The sequence below is a fragment of the Callorhinus ursinus genome, unplaced genomic scaffold, assembly GCF_003265705.2.
Source record: "Callorhinus ursinus isolate GAN/ISIS: 27379988/994484 unplaced genomic scaffold, GSC_fseal_2.0 scaffold24, whole genome shotgun sequence".
Lineage (NCBI taxonomy): Eukaryota > Metazoa > Chordata > Mammalia > Carnivora > Otariidae > Callorhinus > Callorhinus ursinus.
This window is the reverse complement of record NW_027397086.1, coordinates 10,557,288-10,580,150: the sequence shown is the minus strand read 5'-3', so window position 1 is coordinate 10,580,150 and position 22,863 is coordinate 10,557,288. Positions and strand designations below refer to the sequence as shown.

The window sequence follows — 22,863 nt, the reverse complement described above, 5'->3', positions numbered from 1 at the left end:
ATTCATGACCTCAAGAACTTAAACACCTTGAAGGTTACAAATGCCAAATGTGCAGCTTCCTCTGCCCCGCTGCATCCCAGTCTTTGGCTTCTTTCAACCTCGGAGAATGTTTGTCCCAAATGCCCGGTATCCATGTGACTGGAGGAACGTTCTCTGAAGGAGCCAAATTCTCAACAATGCCTCCATATGACACTAAGCTGGGTTCCAGGTCGGGAGACTGGACAGGGCCCCTGAGAAGAGGGTCCTTATACTGCAAATGATCCGGGACTGCACATCAGTCCGGAGACACGGGCTCATGTCCCAACTCGGCCACTGACTTATCCTGTGCCCTGGAGAAATCCCCTCCCCTCAGAGGTCTGTTTCCAATGCATAAAACGAATGGGTGGGGTTAGATCTCTAAAGATCTGACCAAGCCCAACATCCAGTGCCGGTTTCTCTCTTACGACAACCCTGTTTTTATTGGCAACTCCACGTCTTGCTGTTTCTCGACTGGCTCTACCACCACGTTTGTAACTCCTGAGAAGGAAGAGACCTAGCGTCTCTGATCTCCCCTGACACCCAGCAGGCACTCGAGACAGGCAGAATGAAGAGAAGAGCCAGTGGATTCACTCTAAACTGGAAGACTGGCTTGGGCACAGAGGGGGAGGATGGAATTGGAGTTGACTGCCACGTTCCTACCTTGTCACTCTGCTCCAAATGCTGGTCACTCAGGAAACTATTCTCATCATCCTTTCCAGTTCTGGTCGTGTCTTCGTCCTCCTTGCTAGCCAGAAGCTACACGGAGCATGGAATGGTGTGAAAATGCAACCCAAAAAAAGTGCTCAGCATGAATATGTATGAATAAGTCACTGATGTCTTTTTTTTTAAATGCAAAACAAAAAACAAACCAAAAAGGAGGCAGAAACGAATGCCAAAGCCAATGAAATAAAAATTAACCAAAGTTAGCGATGCTAGTTCTAGCAAATCACACGCAGCTGCCTAGGATCGGGCATAACTGAAGGACAAAGTCCCCAAGAAATAACGAAAGCCACTTCCCCCTGCCCTCGCAAGGCCTTCCCTGAGCTGCTGTAAATTGATATGCTGTCTGTTGTGCGGCTGCCATTCCTGCCATGGCTAAATTCACTTTCAGATTATATAACAGTAACAAGATTTTGGAAAAAAGCTATTGATGGAATTGAAAATATCAAATAGCAAGAAGGCAGTAAATGAAATTTATGCTGTGCCCAATTTATGCATCACCTCTCCTATTTAGCACAGGACATAAACCTCTTTTTGGACTGTCACACATTTGAGATGGACAGTCCCAGCCACGCTGTCATCTTGCTGACAAAAAGTCCTCATCGCTAATGAGTATCGAGCTTGCCTAACGATAACTGTATGCTTTGGAAATGAAGAACAGTTTTCTATAAAGACTGCAGAAATCCTTAATGCTTTAAAGAAGTGCAAATCCCAAAGCTTCTGCATTGTGAGGATGGCCAGCACATGTTCTCAAGAGGGCCAGATTGCAGCTGGCTGGAAGGGCGAAAATTCTAGTCCTGGGGCACCTGGACTAAACCAAATAAAAACGGAGAGGAGGGGTGGCCACCCCCAGGGAGGTCATCAGTCCAAACCTCACCTCACCAATGAAACTGTAAGCTCTACACTAAAATGTCAAAGCCACAAACAGTGCTGAGTCACTGGCAGGCCATGTTATACATACAAGATTTATAAGGCTGTCTCTGCAGTTTTATTTATGAATTCCTACATTTAGTCCATACTTTTCCCAGACCAACTTACATTTTTTCTGATGTTCCCTTTATAGGAAATCCTTATTTTGGAAGAAAGCAAACAAAACAAAGCAAACTGACTCCATGAAGTCATTTTATAGAAAACTTTCCAGGACCAGAACACATTCAACCTAACCATATCCAAATCTGCCATCGGGATCAAACAGGACAGATGACCTTACAAATCAGAGTTTCCCAAACGATCGAGCATTAAATAGGCTAGCGAAGGTGTGAACACGCTTACCAAGGCATAAAAGTTTCTACATATGGATGAGGAGCTTCTCTCCCTCTCTTGGCATCTTCCCTCATCATTAAAACATTCTCAAGTGATAGAGACCAACTAGGACTATCAAACTTGGTGGGAATACAAAAGGTTAGTTAGACTACTGTGGAAAAAGTACTGGCAATATCTTCTAAAATGAATAACCCTATGGCCCAGGAATTCCACTCCAAGGTATTCATCAAGAAAAATGAAAACAGATGTCCCCGTAAAGATCTGTATGTGAATGTTCATATCTTTTATCATAATATCTAAAACCCAAAACAATCCAAATGTACATCAACAGCAGAATGAATAAACAAGTTTTAACATATTTACACAATGGAATACTACTGAGCAATAAAAAGGAACATGTTGTTGGCTCACATAACATGGATGAATCTCAAAAACAGTATGCTGAAAGAAGCTTTACACAAAAGAGAGTCTACATGATGATTGCATTTATGTGAAAGTCTAGTGCAGGCAAAACTAACACATGGGGGGACAGAAGAAGAAAAATGGCTGGGGGTAGCAGCGAGAATCGATGAGAAGGGACACGAGGGGTCTTGAGGAGGTGTGGGTTACAAAGGAACATACATTTGTAAAACTTAGTGAATACAGACTTACAATCTCTATATTTCAATGTATGTAAATAAACTTAACCTTAAAAGAAAAAAAAAACCATAAACATACACTGAAGTTAAGATACACGTGTGGAAGTTATTTCAGAGGAAGGAAGTGTACTGGTATTTGTAATTTACATTAAAATTTATCAAAAAGATAAGATGGAGTGACGATGGATAAGTGGGGCATGTTAACAGGAGAATCTAGATGGTGAGTATGTGGGTATTCACTGTCAGGTTCTTCTCTTTGCCGTGTTTAAATTTCTTCAGGATAAAATGCTGGGGGAAAGTCTCTCCCACCTTTTAAAAAACAAAACAACAACAGTCTCTCTCTGATTCTCCAACAGCTCTGGTCACTGAGCATTCTCTGCCTCTCTCCAAGCTTCTTAAAACAATTGTCTACCCCCACCTCCTGCAGTGTGGCTTTTGTTGCCAACACTCAAGAAACTGCACGTGAAACCCCAATGATCTTCTAATACAGGAGACAGAACACACATGGGCTTAGCGAAGAGGCACAGAGAAGCTCCTCCCCGGGCCTGTGGATAAAGGAAGGGCCCCCCATAAGTTAAGCTAAGCAAAACAGTGTTCACTCACACCACTCCAAGTTGAAATATCAAAAGTCAATCTTCGTTTCCAGAATCACCACCACACCACTACCCAATACAGTGAAATAAAGATTAACTTTCGTTTCTCTTTACGTCCGCTGACTTGGTCAAAATGAAAAGTAAACTCAATTTCCAGCAATGGCCAAGAAATTAAATGTGGACCCAGAGAAATGTCCCTCACTCCACATGAGTGAATGACTCAGTGGCAACTTCTCGGCCATCTTCTCCTGTCTTCTGAGAGTCCTTGGCCCTCGTAAACACCCCCTCCCGAAAACGCCGCTCCATAACGACTGCACTCTCCTGCTTCCACCCCAGCCTCCTGGGCTGTTCTTCTTTGATCCGCTTTGCTGGTTCCCCTTCCTACTCCAGGCAGAATTTCCCTCGAACTCAAAAGAGAAGGCCGGACCCCTGCCCTTGTGTTCCCTTAGCACTCTGCATTCTTCCTCCACAGCTCCCACCACCCCCAACACACACACACACACACACACACACTCTCTCTCTCTCTCTCTCTCTTTCTCTCTCTCTCTCTCTCTCTCTCTCGGTGGCAAGTACCGTCTGCCTCTCTGCATTCCACACTGGCTGGGGCAGTTCTAACATCAACACCTGGTGCGCGCTAAAACACTGCTGAAAGACCAAACGAATGAACCAAGAGTCTTTCAAAATGAGAGCTGAGACCAAAAGGTTTTCAGCATTACCGCTGGTCTCGCGACTCCAGGGCGTTCCTCAGAGCAACAGAAGCTTATGAGAGATGCCGACGCTCGGGCCCCACGCCAGGCTCATGGAACCGGAATCTTCATTTTAACAAGATGCCCAGGAAAGTCACACGCACGTTAAACTTTAGAAGCACTGCCCCATGGTGTCATGGAAAGAACACTGAACAACGTCAGAAGAAGGTTCTAGTCCCAACTCTGCCACTAACTTACCAAAAAAATTAAATTAACTGTTTTACTGAGTGCCTACTACATGCCAGGCACTGTGCCAAGGGCTCTTTATAAATCATGTAAAATTCCTAACTTATGAAGTCAAACGCTTAGAAACCTCCTCCTTTTAATGAAATTCAATCTGCTTGTGACAAATTAAATTTTATTCTGCTACTAATAGCAGAACTTAACAAGCATCTCCTCCTTCTGAGTACCATGTCTGTCCTCTAGAGTCACACAAGGTCTATTTCTTATTCAACACGGCAGCCTTTCAAATACCTACATTCAATTAAATTATGCCCCTCAATCCCTGTTTTCCCTCCATGCCAAAAAAAAAAAAAAAAATCTTGTTTTCTAGCTATTTCGAAAACTGATGACGTAAGTAAATATTAAGAGAGACTAGCTCTTTCTGCACACTCACACATGTATCCCCTTAGCGGGGATAGTTTCACACATCACAGGGTTTGTGGTTTGCAAGGCTCACCCCTCTGACTGCAGGCTGTTCCAATCACTCCTGTACATCAATTCTCAACCACATTTTATAATTAATAACCAGTAAATAAACATAAAGAAAGAGGAGCAAACTGATTAGAGATTATTTTAATGCCCTTTAAAAACCAAAGGACACCTGTCCTCAGTCTTGTTTGGTTGGTTGGTTTTGAAGTGAATCGCCCACATGCAGGAGTAAGCACTGTCTTCATCCAGCTGGAGGGAACCCATTCCAGGCAACCATTTTGAGGACAAACCTGACAAACTACATCAAGGGCCTCCTACTATTTATGCCTTTCGTCAAATTAAAAGTTGCAGGGGGAGGCTACATGAAAATAAATTATATGCCTATTTTAAAGCTGTATCCATCTCTATCTGTACTTTTGACCTAGCAATTACATATCTGGGGATACAGTCTAAGGAAAAAAAAAAAAACAACAAACCTAAATCCACAAAAAGATTTGTGTCCAAAGACATTCATCAGGTAATTTAAAGTAGTAAATCGCTGGTAACAATCTACATACCCAACAATAATGAGGCGGGTAGTTAAATTTCAGCGCATTCATAAGGTAAATCATAAGATAACATAAGATGCTATAACATAACAGCAATTAGAAAAAACAGGAAACAAAACCGTAAATGCATTGTGGGCCTGCACATGTTTATATACACAGAGAAGGAAGGATTCCAAAATGTTAAATTAACTGTGTGTGTTTTAAAGTGACAGGATTGGGGTAACTTCTTTTCTCTACTTTAACCCAATGCTGTGGGCTAATTAAATACTGGAGAAAAATACTGAATTTTGAAAATACAAAATAGATTTGCTTTCCCCCCCTCCCTTTCTCTGATTTAACAGGCTCTCGGAAGCAGGAACGGTGCCCAGCCCCCACTCTGCAAGTCCTGCTGTTCAGAAAAGGCTGCAGACAGCCTGGGCATTTCCCGGCCTCATCAAAGGAGAACCACACGCACACCCAGGGCACAGCAGCCTCCCCTCTTCGCCATCCCACCCTCGCCCAGGCGACCTCTCCTCCCTTAGCTTGAGATCACTGTGGGAACAGCTTCCTTCCCACGCGGATCTTCGGACCTTCCCACCCCTCCGGGGGAAGAAGGGAAACGGCTACACAGGACAAGGCTATTCAGAGGGAACTTCAAGTTGAAGTGCAATCTGACAAACGATTCAAATTGGAATCGGCCGGTGTGAAGATCTCAGAGTGGGAAGAGGAAAAAGCCTCTGTTCTCCAAAGGACATAATGGGACATTTAACAGATTTTTTTCAAAGGGCAAATGAACAAACTCGCCATTTACGACTCAAATGAAGTAGGTGAAGGATGAGCTGCTTATTAAAAATGCTGCCTTGGAGAAAACAAACCAAGAGACTTGTTTCTCCCTAAATGGACTGCAGATATTCTTAGTTTCCAAAATTATCTGGAGCCCGGGAGGCCAAGATCAGTAACATTCCCTCTCTCAAAGACAGCAGATGGCCAGAGCACAGCATAAATACCTGTGAGCGGCTCCCCCTTTGAGGGTGGGAGGAGACAGCTTTAAGGCTGACAGATCTTTCCCCAGAATGTGGCAAGGAGACCTCCTTCACCTGGCAAGCTAGGCTGAATTCAAGACAACCCTAACCGAGAAGCCTGAGGGGCCCAGGACCCAAGGACAAAAAGGCCCTCCTTTTTGGGGAGTAAGCGAACAGCTCCAGTCCTCTGAGAAAGGCTAACAGAGGCCCGGGGCCAGGCTCTGCCCGTGAGGGAGTCATGGCTCAAGGGAGGAAACAAGCTCTTCCTCACTGGCACGACTTCAGGGCCCCCTGCTGTACACATGGGCCAGGAACGGAGAGTCGGAGACCGCACCCCACAAAGACGAGCACAGACCCAGAAGGGATTGGGCCGGATGAGGCTTCTCTCGTCTCTCCTGGGGTGGGAGGGCTAACTGGGCGGGCGAGTACATGAGCCCAGCAAACTACACGCCATTTTGTGGTCCTCGTGGAGACACCATGATTTAACCTTTCCTGGCTCTTTCGGACTTTCAAACGCCACCAGAAGAAAATTACCGCGTCCCAAGGGCTCTGCTCGGACAGGCTGTCAACTCCCCGCCGCGTCCCCTGCACAAGGCAGAGTGCAGGAGTTCCCGGGTATGTGAGGGAAGGGATGACACACGTCCGGTCAAATCTACCAGTCCCGAGGCCATGAGAGTGAGAAGAGGCACAAAACTCAGCAGATGAAATCTCATTTGTTTTACTCATTCTTACTCATTCATTTTTCAATGGATTCATTAAAGCTGCATCTACACCACCCAAATTACCTGGGTGATGTGGCAACTCTCCAGATCCCTCCGAGACCAAACCACTCATCCAGATGTGCCATCTGCAGCACAGATCCCAGGGCAGGACTCAGGAGTCAAAAGCTATCAAAACATATCCCGTGTGTCCATGCAGACATACCCCAAACTTTGAGGAAGGCTGCTGACCAACCAGGGCCCTCGAAAGCACATCCCGCAAATGGAGTTTTACCAGGGGCCTCCTCAGGATAGATGCAGTCTGGAAACATCCGGGGGGAAGGCACCATTTTGTAGTTAGCACACAACACAACTGTTTCTCCTTACCTCAGATTGTTCTGTTGACTTAAGTCTGTCACCTCCCTGGAAACCCATGGAAGAGAGATCAAAAATGGTTTTCTTCAGGTACTGGTTGTCTGTATACAGTTCCTTCACCAGCTGTATCAGGTCACTGACCTGGGGGATAAGAGCAGAGAGAGAAGTGGCTGCCCACCAGCCAACCTTGGCTTCCCAGGGCCCGGGCCCTGCGCACAGACCTTCCTACTGAGCAGGCTTCTCAGCACCACAATTACCAAGGATCTGGCAGCCTGACTCCAGTCTTCAGGGTGCGGTGAAAACAACACCAGCATGCCTGTATTCTAATCCCCTCCAAGGCAATCCCGGGCTAAGCCTCCACCTCCTCATCTGTGGCATGGGCCAATGTGGGAATTGGTCGGGATCACGGTCACAATGCACTGAGGTCCTTGGCACAGGCTCCGTGCCCTGTCAATGACAGCTAGGACAACCTCCGCCTGGTACTTGAGGCCCCCTGGAGGACAAGCCCCCGAGACTGACATTTCTGAGACTGTGTCAGAGCCTCCTTTTAGAGCATTGACCTTCTTCTTTGTATACCTACCTAGCGATGTCAGTAATAATAATCATCTTCAATTACAAAGCAATTTATAGCTACTAAAATACTCCCACAAGCTTTAGTCATTCACTCCTTACAAAAATCCTGAGGAGGTGGACAGGCTAGAATGACTATTCCTATTTTACAATGAGGAGCTGACATACAAAGAAGTTTACTGCCCAAGGCCCCACGGCTGGGGACGTCTGGGGAATTAAATGACATATAATGACGGTCAAAGTGCCTCGCCAAGTGGGAAAGGGCAGCTGCCTCCACAAAGGCGGAGCGGGCCTGCAGCTGAGGTCCCAGGGCTCCCGGTCCAGTGCTCCTCCTTAAGGCTTGGGTCTTGCTAGACCAGGTACATCAGCAATTAAGCAGATACCACCTTTGTTCCCTACAAGCTTCAAACCCCAATGGCTAGTAATCTTGCAGACTTAATGGAATGAGCATTAGCCCCTCCAATAGAGTGGGAAAGCTCCCCCTGACTACACACAGCAGATGTCCAGTACAGCAACACAGGAAGACAAACTGGACCCAACTGTCGAGGTTGTAGTGAGAAGAACAAAACATTCTAGAAACACTAAGTGCCAACCACGTGAACTACTTCCTGCCCTGAGACATTGCCACAGGAGGTACTGTCAGCTGCTAGCATCATCCCCATTTTCTTCATCTTCAAAAACTGAGACACCTCAATGCTCCTTGCTCCACTCCTCCCCAAGGTACTGAAATTTTTAATTCTCCTTTCTATTCCTTACTTGTAGTACCTTACTCCTACTTTCTCTCTCTCTCTGCAGAGAAGGCCCTCCACCTAGACAAACTCCTATTCATCCTTCAAAACCCACTTCAGGCCTCACTTCTGCTGAAAAGCTGCCTTTGATCAAGTGAGCACCCCCCAACCCCCAACAATTAACCTCTCCTCCTCTGCTACCTCTCCCCTGCACATTCACCTACTTCAGCAACCCCTGGACCCCACATTGCAAACACCTGTTTACACATCTGACCACTCTACCAGAATGTGAATTATTCCAAGGCAGAAACTGAATCTGTCATACATATATGATAACTGTATAATAAATCACAGTCTCCTCTGAGCTCACACTTCCTACTCTTACCAGTGGTTATCAGGATCTTGAAGTACTAAACCACTCTAATCACATCAACAACCTACAGACGGAGAAACCTGGTTTCCAGTTTTTAAAAAAAGATTCACTTATCAAATCTGGATCTTTATTCTTCCAGAAAGCACGTATTAACTCCCACTGTGTGTGGTAGGTACTGGAAAATCAAAAATAAGTAAGATATAATCACTAACTTGAAGATGCTCACAACCTGGCGGGGATACAGACAAATAACCAAATGATTAGAGATCAGTATGAGCATGACATCAATACAGTTAGGTACAAGAGGTGAGGAGAATGACCTGAGGGAAGGCCTGGAGAGCATCTGCTAGAGGAGATCAAGCATGGGCTGGTCCTCCAGTCTGAGAAGGAGGGTGTCAGGCACGGGGGAGGGCACACCAGGTAACAAACACAGAAGGAACAAAGGGCAAAGACAGGAAGGGAGAGAGGGAAAAAAGGAGAGGAAAGGGGCTTCCAGATTCTTACACCTCAGATCAGGAACCCAAGAGACAACAAATAACCAACAAAGGACTGAAAGTTAACAGGTCAATACCTTTTCCTTAAGTTCTTCTTGAGAAAAATGTTCCACTTGAAACCGATTGGGCTCTTCAAGGCAAATACTGAGATAAGATGTTTGATCACTATAAAATGAAAACGGTTCTTCTGCAAAAAAAAAAAAAAAAAAAAAGAGGGGGGTCGGTGAGGGGGGAGGAGAAAAAGAGTATCAGAAATAGATCCTTCCAAGCCCAATCCTAGTATAATCCATATAAGGCAATTTGAACTGGGAGAAACGTGGGGCAGGAGGGGGGGGGGGGTCGCTACAAGGGGAATAAGTACAAACAGGGAGTTGAATGTACCACCTCTTGAATGTACCAGCCCGTAGAGAAAGAGGGAAAAAGTAATTTTTCCCTCTTTCTCTACGGGCTGGTATCTCAACGTATGGTTTCATCATGGGCTGCAGGCGTTCACGGTGGCCTATTCTGAATTATAATTTGCATATCAAGTGTTGTACCTAGAGACCACTCTGAGTGGCACCAGCGAATGGTGATTTCAGTTTAAATGAGGGAGTGATTCTGTTTAGGTGAGAATAGAGGAAAATTAACACATGACCCTCAAGGGTAGCGCTCCAGGGAAAAAAAGGTGCCTGATGTATTTTTTACTGGCCCCAGAGCCCGCTGTGGTCATGAGCACAGCAAGTGCAGAAATTGGCTGCTAGATCTAAGATAAGAGAATCTCTGGTCACCTGCATAAAGGTCTGTTGCCTCTGCGCCAAAGGTCACATCCCAATAGGGAGGGAAGGCACAGAGGAAGGGCAGGCTATTTACTGAATGACGCACGTCTACAAGCACGACCTCATTTAACAATCTGGGGATAAGAACCGATATACCGAATGTACTAGAAAGAGCTACACTTCAAAGGAAGATATCCTGGCTCGAACATGGGTAAATCAACCCCCACCCCCAACCGGAGCCCCAGTTTCTTCATTTGTAAAATGAAGTCAACACTGACGCCGGCCAATAGGGTGACTGTCAGGACCAGAGAGATGAGAAATGAAGTGCCTGGTCCTGTGCCTTGTACACAGCAGGTGCTCCAGAAATGTCAAGCCTACCACTGCTAGTACCAAATTCTTGTACCCACATGTGCCAGGTACCAGGCTCGAGACAGAAAGCAAAAGGATACTGGTGCAGACTTGCAGGGGCTCAGGTTCTAGTAAGGGAGAGGGCCAAGTGTTGCTGTGTTGAGCACAGCAATGCTAGGACCACAGGCCCCTCACCTGTAGCCCTCCCTAAGGAATCCACTTGTGGTGCGTGCTCTTTGCTAAGAGCAAAGTTTCACCACGAAACAGCAATCTCAGCGGCACGTGTCTGTGTGGTCCAGACTCTGCAGTGGGTGTCCCGCTAGGCAAACAGACACAACACGCTGACCCCTTGCATGACGGCCAAAGCCAGACACACACAGACTGGCAGGGCCAACATTAACACGGTCACCACAAAAAAAGAGGAACCCAGATGAAATCCTGTGGGCTCCTCATCCCGTACTAGAGTTTTAAGACTCTCTTAAAGTTCAGCCAAGACCCTCCACAACGGGAAAACCGGAGAGAAACACATACAAGAGAGCACGCACCTTCCCGCCTCCGAATTTCACTGATCTGCTCCTCCAGGGTCTTTTGCAAATTCCGATAGGAGAGCACGTCCTGCTCCAGCTGCTTCCGCAGAGCGAAAATGCCGTTTAACTCAGCCTGCAGGCTGTTGATACTTGGTAAAATGAAGACCCCGGAAAATTTAAGTTTTTATTTAAATTCTAGTTAGGTAACATGCAAGGTAATATCAGCTTCGGGTGTAGAATAAATATGGTGACTCAACACATCCATACGTCACCCGAACACACCAGCCATTTTTAAACAGACCTATTTGTGCTTTAAGATACAAAAGCCAGCCAGACTCCCCTTGATTATTAGGTCATCGGTGGGCTTTTTTCTGGTTATACAAGTAAATACATTTATGGGAAATCTAAAATACAAAAGCGTAAGAAAACAAGAACTACCAGGATCCCACCACCAATTAACATGGGGCAGGCTGCATGCCTTTTTGTTTTTTTTTTAAGACTTTATGTATTTTTAATTAATCTCTCTACCCAACGTGGGACTCGAACTCACAACCCCAAGATCAAGAGTCGCACACTCTACTGCCTGAGCCAGCCAGGCGCCTCCAGACTGCATTTCCTCCCCATTCTTCTTCCCTGAGTATTTTTACAAGGTGAAAATAATACTTGACGTATGACACTGAATTGTGTGTTCCTCACTTAAGTATTTCCTTACATTTTTGGAAATTATTTACAAGCATCATTTTCAATGACTACGTAATATTAATCAGGTGAATGTCCCACCGTTTACTTGAACTCATCCTCTTATTAGTGGACATCTGGGTCATTTCCAAGTTTTTGCTACAGGTGTAAATAGGGAGAAATCATGTCATTCCCCAGATTGTTTCTCTGTTTGGAGTAATGCCTTGCAAGGACTTGGGTGTGGAAGGGGAGGCTCTCCAGAGCCTCAGTGTCACCTGGCACCAAGCTTCAAAAGAGGAGACGAGGGAGAAGGGTGAACGTGTCACTCCTGAAAGACATGGTACTGGGGGTGAAACTGAGGGGCAGGAAGGAAGTGAAAAAAGAAAAGAAAGAGACGGAGTTGATAATAGGAGGGAGGAAGGGACCACTTTAGGGGCCAACAGAACTCTGCTTTGATAGGTCAGCCCCATTCACAAACACAGAGTGTGATGGATTTGTATTCAGGGTGGGGCGTGCCAAGTCTCACATCTGGGTCAGTGTGACACAGTGTAACCTGCACAGAGTCTGCGTGAGACCAGCAACCCAGAATTCAGAAAAGGCCATGAAAATGCACACCTCCCAGAATCTGCAGGAATCCCGGGGTGCTGTTCAACAGAACTTTCTGGAAGTTAGAAGTACTCTGCATATGCCCTAATACAGTAGCCACTAGCTAAGTGTGCCTACTGAGCAGTTGAAATGCAGCTAACATACTGAGGAACTGAATGGATAATTTTTCTTCGTTCCAATGTCGATAGTCCCCTGGTTAGTGGCTACTGATTTGGGCAGCACAGACCCACCAGATGGGCTCTGGCTTCCTCCTGATGTGGCACCTGGCAGGGATCTGACCTGAGTGCACCCAGCTCTCAGAGGAACAGAGACCCCAGCCAACATCTGTATAACACAAATGATGTTTCCCTGAACATCTCTGTGCCTAAAGCCTTTCACATTCAGGTTCATTTCTTAAGCCCGATTCCCAGCAGTGCAATTACTGGGTTAAAGTATATGAACATTTTTCAAGATCAGCAAAACACATTAACAAATCAGAAAGCCTCCTTTTTTAAATCCTGAGAAGTACATCACTCCCTGTCCAGTGTCTGACCTATAGTTCCCTAAGAGGGTCCATCAACACCTTGAGACTATCTGCAAAAATTTAAGAATATGTTGATGATTCTAAAGAGAGGGCCCATTAGCTTTCATCAGATTCTTCAAAAGGGGTCCAGAGCCCCAAAATGGCTAGGAGCTACTGCTCCAAATGTCTGTGCTACTGACTCGAGCCCCACACTTCCTTCAGAGATTTCTTCCAGCTCCATGCATCGAACTGCACAGATAAATCCACATAGATCGGAAGGAAAATAAACCATGATGTCTAATCTTCTATGCTCGCCGCTTTGACAACGGTGCATTGTGAAGCAGTCTTCTTGCCAGGGAAGGGGCCCCACCAGCAACCTGTACCTAGTTCCAGTGTGAGACAATCATAATGATCCATTTGTAAGGCTGATGGATAACCTCACAGAGGTGCCAGAGCTCGCGCCGGGACGCAGTCGCGCTGCAGAGACACTTAGGCCGGGGGAGAAAGGGGACTGCTGCAGCCAAGCTGCTGCGGTCAGGGCTGAGGAGCGCGGACTGCTTCACCCCCTCTTCCGTCTTCTGACAGGGTGAAAAGTACACAGCCACTGCCCCGCGCCGCTCCTTTATGTTTCCCTAACTCCAGGGCCTCGTGCGGTCCTCCTCCTGCAGGGCGGCAGGAGGAGGGGGTGGCCGAGATGAGACAGAGCAGCGCTCCACACGGCCCCGCTGCCGGCCCCGCGCAGGTCGGTTAAACTGCCGGAGTCCCACCTGCCTTCCTCATCTGTGGAATGGGGATAAAACCTTCCCTTCAGGACCGTTTCCAGCATTGGGTAAGAGTTTCGCATAAAGCCAAACACACACGAGACACTCAACGGGCATTACTTCCCTCCTCCCACATATCCGAGCGCCTCCCAAACAAAAGAGGACGTTTGTAAGCCAAACTTTCTGACTCTCCTGACTTACAGCAGTGATTCCCATCCGGGGACAATCTAACCTCCCGAGAGATATGTGGCCCTATCTGGAGACACTGCTGGCCGTCATGCGGCGCAGGGGAGGGCGCTTCTGGAAGCAGGAGTAAAAGCTGAGATGCTGTGAAGCATCCCACACAGCACAGGACCCAGAGGAGCTGCCTGGGACTTGGCCCGTCCCCACCCCCCACCCCAGTTCCCAGCTTCACTCGCCACCCCCCCCCCCCGGCAGAAATGCCGAGCAGCCAGGGCTTCTGGAAAAGGCTCATTTTTAGAGAGTGATGCCTACTCCCAGAATTTCATCAGCATGCTTCTGTTTTCTCTAAACTCACTTCAGATCAACAAATCTGAAAATGATCTCCTATCTCAGAAGACTGGACACGGGTGTTGGGGGGGGGGTCCTCATCCACTCAACACATCCCATGTGCCCACTCCACCCCAGCCACGGCGACAGGCGCTGGGAAATGGGAGCTGCTGAGGAGACAGCGTGCAGCCCCGACGAGGGGCAGGCTGGTTACAGACAAGCGCCCAAAGGGTGGCCGGGGCAGCTGTGAGGGCAGACAAACAGCGACGACAGTCTCCTCACAAGGGCAGCCCTCCAGACGAATTCTCAAGGGCCTCTGGAGACAATGGTAGGGTGTGGGGGCCCGTGCGAAGGCAGAGGCAGGAGGGCATGCAGCCCGCAACAGTGAAGACCATCCCCCGGAGTGAAAGACTTCAGAGAAGGAGCAGCGAGGGGGGATATTTTAACTTTTTACTCTGGAAATTTGTAAACATATACAAATGAAGACAAGCTCATACACGAGCCCCTCCCCATCTATCCACACCCCAGCCCTGACCACTCCTGTTCCATCAGTATCCCACCCACTTCCTCTGCTTCTGTACGGTTCTGAAATGAACCCCAGACCCTGTATCCTTTCACCTGTAACTAGCCCGTGTGTAGACAGGGGAGGTCGTAATGTGAGAAATCACTTAGACCAAGTCTGCACTGGCAAACAGAGGCCCAGAGGGGCCCACTTGCCTGTAGACACAGAGCTAGGATAGAGCAAGACCACGCGCCTACAGCAGGCTCTCATCACCACACCTCACTAGCACCAGATCATCTCAGCAATCCTATAAAGAGGCAAATCACTCCAGGACACAGAAGCTTGGTTGAGTCCCTGTGTGGTCACTCACCACCTGTGTAACTTTGGACAAGTCACCTAACCTCTCTCAGTGTCCATGGCCTCATGGGACACAGGGTTAACAATAGTACCTCACAGAACAGCTATGAGGATCGTATGAGATAATACACATGGAAGCACCTTCTACATCTGTGATAAAGTACAATAAAAACGAGTAATTATTATTACACTATTTTTATCCTATGTTCATTAGAATAAAAAAATCAAACAATCCAAAAATCAGACAATTCTCTTTTTGAAAGATTTATTTATTTGAGAGAAAGAGAGAAAGTGCCTGGGGGGAGGGGCAGTAGGAGAGGGAGAGAGAGAATCTCAAACAGATTCTGCACTGAGCGTGGAGCCTGACATGGGGCTCAGTCTCATGACCCTGAGATCATGACCTGAGCCAAAATCAAGAGTCAGATGTTCAACCAACTGAGCCACCCAGGTGCCCCAAATCAGACAATTCTTGATATAAAATATGGGTATGTGATTTCAGTAGGGCAACCATCATCCAAGCACTTTAAGCTTCCTAAGCAAACGGGGAAGGCTTTGCGGCCTCAGACACCAACCATATTTATTCAAAATACATGTGTCTGCGTATGTGTATGAAGTCCAAACAGTGACCTTACCTGTCTGGGTCCTGCAGAGATTTTACCAGATGAGTATAGATGTCCTGCTCCTTCTTTAAGACCTGAATCAGCTCTTCATAGTCTAATTGCTGCTTTTCCTGGAAATGACAATGGGTATCTGACATGAAGGGAAGAATTTCAAAAGAGTACATCCTGATATTATGCAAACATATGTGGGTAGTTTATAAATCCAGACGGAGGAGATCCCGGGTGCCAGGCCCTGGCTCAGGCCACAGTCAGAGAGCACCACCTGCAGGAGGAGTGGGGGAATGACTGTCACCATGGCTCTCGGAACAAAGCTGAGAGCGGCGCTTCCAAGACTGAACAGCAGCTACAGAAGGAGCATTGTTGCTGCCCCACACAGCCTCAGAGCTGCTGGTCATCGCTTTCTCAACACTACAAACAGTGCCTTTCCACACCTGTGCTTGCTCCAAAGACAAGAAGTTCATCAACCCAAACCTGGTATTAGGGACAAGGGACTTACACTGAAACAGAAAAGGTCAACTGAGCCACGCTCTAAAGGCATCCCAAACAGAATGATGACCAAGGGAGCTGAGATGGATCTCTGCTACTTACCAGCCATGTGACCTGAGGTGACTAGCTAAAACCAGAGGGTGAAAGTCTGAAGAACATCAGGATATTTACAGAGACTCAACACACCTCAAAATACTCATTAATGACAGGGAAAAACTGGAACCGTGGAGTCAAGACACCTAGCGGACACGACCTTCATAAAGTCATCAAAGTCAGCATGGCCAGCAAGGAGACCAATCTAAGTCGTGTACCCTCAGACAGGACACAACGAGAGGACACTTCTGCCAAAGACACCTACCTGAACCCAATCAACCAGGCAGTATCAGACAAAGCCCAGCTGAAGGACACGACAACAGGTGGCTTGGACGCTTCCAGAGTGTGAAGGGCATGAAAGTCAAGGGAAGACTGAGAAACTTTTCCAGATTGAAGACTAAAGAATCAAGACAGAGCAAGAAACGTGTGGTCCTGAACTGGTCCTTTGGCTACGAGGGGCTTTGTGGGACAAGCAGTGGGACACCAGCGAGGCTGAGGGGCAGCGGATAGGGAAGAGTCTGCTAATTCCCCGCTCCTGATGGCTGTGCTGGGTTACGCAGGACAGTGTCCCTGCTACTAGGAAGTACACACTAAAGTATTCAGAGGTGACAGGGCTTCACGTGGGCGACTTACTCTCAGATGTCTCGGGAGAAGTAAAATCCTTGATTCTTGAAACGTGCCTCTAAATTTGACATTACTTCAAAATAAGAAAAGAACGTGAAAATCAAGAGTTAACTTGCAGAATATCTGGCACAGTGTCCTCCATGGACCAATGCTCCCTGAATGCTGGAGGGGGACTCTCACTCAGTATCGGTAGTCGGGCACTGCGAGCAGCCCTTGTAGTTCACGCTGACCTAGGCTTTGTCCTGAAGTTAAGATACCACCTAGGACAGGGGTTCTTAACCCCACGGAAACTGCAGGACTACCACTGCTGCTAGAGCAGGGTCCGTGTTTTCCTGTGACCCGGTCATCAAAAGAAACAGTTACTTTGTGTATGTTACAGGTATCTCAAGTATCTTAAAATATTTATTCTTATCACTACTTCAAAACTATAGCAGTCACTAAACCCAACATGCAATCTTGTTGTTGAACGCATTAATAAAGAAGCACCACTTCCAGAGCATATTTTTAAATATTCTGATGACCGAATTTCAAAGTAACTGGTTTCCTTTACAATCCCGTGCACATATTTTATGCATTTAAATCCTTTTTCAGGGAAGAGATCCCTGGCTTCATCAGACTATGGCAGGGATGCAGAGGGCAAGAAAAGGTCATGAGCCCCTGACCTGCAGGAACACTGCTATGCTTCTAGCCCGGAACAAAACAAGGCAGAGGCACCACCTGCTAGGGGGAAGGGTTGCAAATGCTAAACCACCAGTCTGGTCATGATAAGTTAGTTACCCAGACTGCTAGAAATGTCAGGCCCTTTTGTAAATCATGCCACATGTCACTGGCACAAGGAGCTCCCATATGCCTCTCGTGCACAGTGACGGTGTCATGTGGAACTCTCTCAGCTCCCTCCTGTACACACCATGTGTGTCGACAGAGCGTCCCAGAGAAGAGCCCGGGGAAGAATTTAACAGGATAACAAGACAATGTCAGCCGCCATGCTCAGTGCTCCCCGGGCTTTTTCATGTCGAGTCCGCACAACAACCCAATGAGCCTGGGTGTCACCCCTCGCCTCATTTCCGTGAAGAGGGAACTGTGGCACAGAAGGCCACCAGCAGGCCCAAGGTCAGGGGGAGAGGCAGAGTGTGGACCCAGGCACCCAGGCTCTGAGGCCCGTGCTCTTCAGTCCATCCATCAATGGTCCATAGTGGATGCAAAGCACTGCGGTGCTTGGCAGGGTCACACCGTCACTATCAACCAAGTAAAAGGCAGCCAAAAGCATCGAAGAAAATAAAAAAGCCTACTGCTTCTTGAGCACCTACCATGAAGGGCAGTGATGGTTAAGAGTGTGCAACCTCACTGTGTGACCTTGAGCAAGTTCCTCAACCTCTCTGTGTTTCAATATTCGTTCCTATATATGAAAGTAATGAGTCTACATGGCTCAGAGGGTTGTGGAGATTTAATGAGCTAATCTATACAAAGTTCTCACAGTGATGCCTGGCACAAAGTAAACACTTGGTAAATGTCAGCCATAACTTCTATTCCTATGTCCTGGGGCTCCGCTAAGGAGCTTTACACATATTTCTAAATGAAACCAGGGAGGTGTATCAATCTTCCCATTTTTCAGATGAAAAAAATGATTCTCTGAGAAAAGAATATTTGAGTCCATCCAGCTAATAAGTGGCAGTCAGAATTCGTGCTTCGGTATGTAACTTCAAAGCCAGCCAAGAAGGGCTAGGAAAAGAAAACGGGTAAATACGGAATTCTGCTGGATGGAGTAGACTCCAGGTGTGGAATGCGTGTGCCCAGTGAAACAATCCTGACTCCACGGCCCCTGTATCTTAACTGGATGGCAGTGGGCCGGGCCCCAGAGGACTGCCCTGCAAGGCCAGGGCCTGGAGGCCTGGCTCCGCCCCCTTCTACCCTTCTTGCTAGCGGCCCTTCCAAACCTGCTCTCCTAAGCCCCGACCCTCCACCTGCCAGTTGACCACACCTGCACTTCCTTTCTCCCCGCTCTTCCTTCTCAGTGGAACGAAGGAACCCCTCCATCTGCGCTCCAGGGGGGAACTCCTCCCCCTCTGCACAGACCATCATTCACCCCTCTCCACTGACACACTCCCAGCACTTTATAGGATCTGCTTAGGCCAAATTCTCACCAGGAAGCCTTCCTTGACTGAGAGAAATGCTCTCTTCTGGCCCCCAGGGCACTCTGGTTCACTCTCACCCAGAGCTAGTGTACCGACCACCCGCTGACAGGTCCGTGGGCCCCTTCCGGGCAGCCAAGTTCCAAGCCAGGCACAGTACCTGGTGCAGACCAAATGCTGCCACAGACACTTGCTGACCCAATGATTAAATTGGTAAGAGGAAAACACAGGGACCAACGTGAATCTTAAGAACAGAGATTCCTGTGGCTATTTTGCATAATGGAAGTCAGAGAGAGTCAACGTCTTCCTAGAAGCAAATAGCTCACCCATGTTAAATAAATGAACTCTTCAGAGCCATTTGGGTCCCATTTCATCAATCACCTATTCCCCTGCGTTGAATCATGCCCCATTAGAATGAAGTCATTTGGCTCCCTCAGCAGAGCTGACAAACCAGTAGATCTCCTCGGCCTAGAGGCAGTGGGCCAGGCTGCCCTGAGGGGAGTGACAAGAAGCACCTGCTCAGCAGGAACAAGCCACCCCCAACCCCCTCTGCTGCCCCTCCAAACAAGAAACAACCCAGACAGGGGGCTCTCATCCCAAAGAAGACCACGACCGCCTTACAACTACTTGAGTCTGACTCTGTAGTTTGTTCTCCATGGCCCTTGGTGTGACCATCCAGCTCACCACCATTCCCCTGTCTCATCTGAAAACTGTTCCTAAAACATGGGAAAGACACTGGAAGACCACTCTCTCACGGAGCCAGCCCCCGGGACTCACACTAAACCAGTACGATTCTCTCTCCAGATTCAGAGATTTCAACTGAGAAACCAGAAGTCTGGGATGCTGGGTGTGCATCGCATCAAACACAGAGTCCCAGAGTCTAAGACTTCTGCTGTTTCACCCTGAGACATGGCTACTCAGCTCTCCCCGGGCACCTGGGAGAGCCCCCAGCACACTCCCAATAAATACTCCCTTTCACCATTGTCGCTGTGACCACGCTACTCAATGTTGGATCCTACAGCTTACACCCAGAAGAGTCTTAACTAATAACTAATGCATCGGATTATTTCCAATCCTATCAGGAGGTAAGCATGCAATTCCCCCATCTACACATCAGGAAGGTGGGTTTCAGAGAGATTAAGTGACCTGCCCAAGGTCAGAGAGCTAGAAAGAAGAAGAACTGACATTCCAACACCAAATCCAGAGCCCATTCCCTACTCTGCATCGTTTCCGTAATGACTTGAAGGAAACACATGTAATACGCAGACCACAACCTGAAGACATAGCAGATATGTAAAGAGAAAGCTTAATGGCTCACTTCTTGGTAAGCAGGGCAATTTAGTGGCCTGGTAGATGGATGGTGTCTACTTTGGTAGCTATGTCACAGCTCAGCAACAAAGACATTTATTTTAATACTCGGGAAATTCAGCAGTGATGTCCCTCCATGTCAACAGCCAGGCTATAAATCTCTGGCTGCAGCAAGTTAAATACGGTCAGTGTGCTTTCCTCCCTGTTCTTCAATTCCCTGATCATCCAGCATTAATTCTCAGGATCACACAGTTATTAGAGGCAAAAAAGACTGCCCCGAGTCCGTGGAGACCTCATCACAGCCTCAAGTTCTTTGTAGAAATGGGCAGAGGATAAACCCTAAATCAACACGAAGTGGACAAGGGCACAGCAGGGGAAATCCACCTTTTCTACAGAGAAAAAACTACAGCACACCTTTCTTGAGGGGAAGAAAACCATAGGCTGCAACAGTTAGGACTGGGTAGACGGGCACCTAGAAATTTATAATTCCAAAATGATCATTTATAATTCTTTATCCACAATTTGCAATTAGTCTTGCAGAACAGAATTAAAGCCTTTGCTAAAATACTAGGGCATTTTGCACAGTAATTGAAACATCACCAGGATCTAAATGTAACCGAAAATGATAGGACTTTTTACGTGCGGTTCTGTGAAGTGCAGACAGCGCCCAGCGCAAGAAACCAAAAAAGTGGTAGCTGATCAAACTTGTGAAATTAAACTGTAAAACACTCAGCCTGTTCAATAAATCTATAAACATTTCCTTCAACATTTCGACACATTTTATATGACCAAAACAGGATTCAAAATAGCAAAGTCTGACAAAATGCATTCACATCAGTGAGGAACTGTCCATCTAAAAACACCCTGACAGGCTGATATCTTGTTTCAAAACACTGAACTGTGCCTTATTACAGGTTTTTTTTTTTTTTTAAGATTTTATTTATTTATTAGAGAGAGTGTGAGCAGGGGAGGGGCAGAATGGAGGGAGAGGGAGAGAATCTCAAGCATACTCCATGCTGAGCATGGAGCCCCATGTGGGGGCTCAATCTCAAGACCCTGAGATCATGACCTGAGCCAAAACCAAGAGTTGGACGCTTAACTGACTGAGCCACCAAGGCGCCGCCAGGTTGGTGTGCATCTTAACACCCAATTAAATTTGGTCAAAATCAAGTAACTATATGGAAGCTTGACTCACAAAATATTAGCCCCCTGAGATTTAGTTATTGGACATGCTCGACATCCCCCAGGTGGTAACAGAACCAAGAGAAATATCCTGGCCTCCCCGCTTCTGGCCCAGCCCAGGGGTTCCACTACTCTATGCTGACACTTTTATTCAAGAGAAATGGCCAAATGCAAGTCCATGAATGGTCAGAATTAAGAAAAAGTCCCCACTGCCAGCCACCAATGCCCTCCAGACCGGGGCCAACGCCGAGCTGGTCCACAGTGCGATGGCTAGTACTGGCTACCACACGGCACCAGCCGCAGAATGACCCCTGAGCCATCCTCCCCAACCACGCTCAAGGGCCTCAGGGACCTCTCCAAGAGCCAGTAACTAGAGGGCTGCTCCCTGGCACGGGGGCCGGTACCCCGGCCCTACTGCCCAAGTCTGTTCTGATGCCTATGCCCGTTGCTGCACCGGTTGTTAATTATTTTGAGAATCCCCCTTCACAAAACCACAAGTCATGATCGGAGCCATTCATCAAAGAACTAATTTGCGTAAGAGAGTTCTCTGTCTTCTGAATGTATGAACTTAATTAAAGCCAGGTTTAAAAAAACAAAACTTGGCCTACAATGAGCTCCTTCCCTTTCCCATATCTGGTTGCCAAGCCGCATTATATGCAAGAACATATCTGTATGCATCCCTCCCAAGCCAATCTAATCACTCACTCAACAAACACTTATGTACTAGGCCAAAGACTGGGCTAGGCATTGGGATTTAGATACGAATCCTAGTTCCCTATGCCGAGGTGCCCATCCCTGGTTGTGTAGGGGCTCGAGTGAGGGGCAGCAGGAAGGTGGATCCTATAACATCAACACAAGGATGGGCGTGCAAAGTGCCGAGTCCCAGGGAGGAAGAGGGTATGTCACTACCGAGCAGGCTCAGGGAAGGGTGACACCAGAGGGGTACTTTCAGGGGTACCTTTTCAGGAGTCACCCAGCAAACAAGGAGAGAAAAGCTGTTCCAGGAGATGGAACAGCACACGCAAAGGCACAGGGAGAGGTGCAAACACAGTGTTTTCAGGAATCTGCAAGAAGTCAGCTGTAGTTCGAGATGACAGAGAGCAACCTGAGGCCACACCAGGAAGGGTCTGCTGGGCCAGTTTTTGTGTGTATTTGGACAGGAAGATTTTCTTAACATAGAAATGACATAGACAGAGATTACACAGTTGAGAGGTGAACGCTGGGACAGCAAACAGGAGGCTCATCCCCAGCGAGTGTGATTTACCAGTTTCCTGTGTGGTGCAAATACCAGCACTCAGCCCAAGGGTACTCACCTATAAGGCGGACAGACTAAGAACCCTCCTCCTAACCTCTTATAAGTTCAATCACTGGCAGGAAGGAACTGGAGGGGCTCTAGGTAGGAGGCGTTATCATACACACGTCAGAAACAACATGAATTCACCTGCGGACGTCCAAGTCT

The 22,863-nt window shown here is 47.3% G+C and overlaps 1 protein-coding gene across 5 annotated transcripts in view; it reads right to left on the bottom strand.

Moving 5' to 3' along the window:
- Positions 1-22,863, bottom strand: part of CDK5RAP2 (CDK5 regulatory subunit associated protein 2) — a 175,551-nt gene that overhangs the window by 74,338 nt on the left and 78,350 nt on the right. For 4 of the 5 annotated variants that reach the window (XM_073905824.1, XM_073905826.1, XM_073905827.1 and 1 more), the window contains 5 exons: positions 15,595-15,692; positions 11,065-11,195; positions 9,494-9,603; positions 7,264-7,392; positions 679-774 (listed from right to left, as the gene is read on the bottom strand). In XM_073905824.1, coding sequence (XP_073761925.1) covers positions 679-774; positions 7,264-7,392; positions 9,494-9,603; positions 11,065-11,195; positions 15,595-15,692 — 564 coding nt within the window. The remainder of the gene's footprint in view (positions 1-678; positions 775-7,263; positions 7,393-9,493; positions 9,604-11,064; positions 11,196-15,594; positions 15,693-22,863) is intronic. The other variant, XM_073905825.1, reaches the window with a different exon arrangement.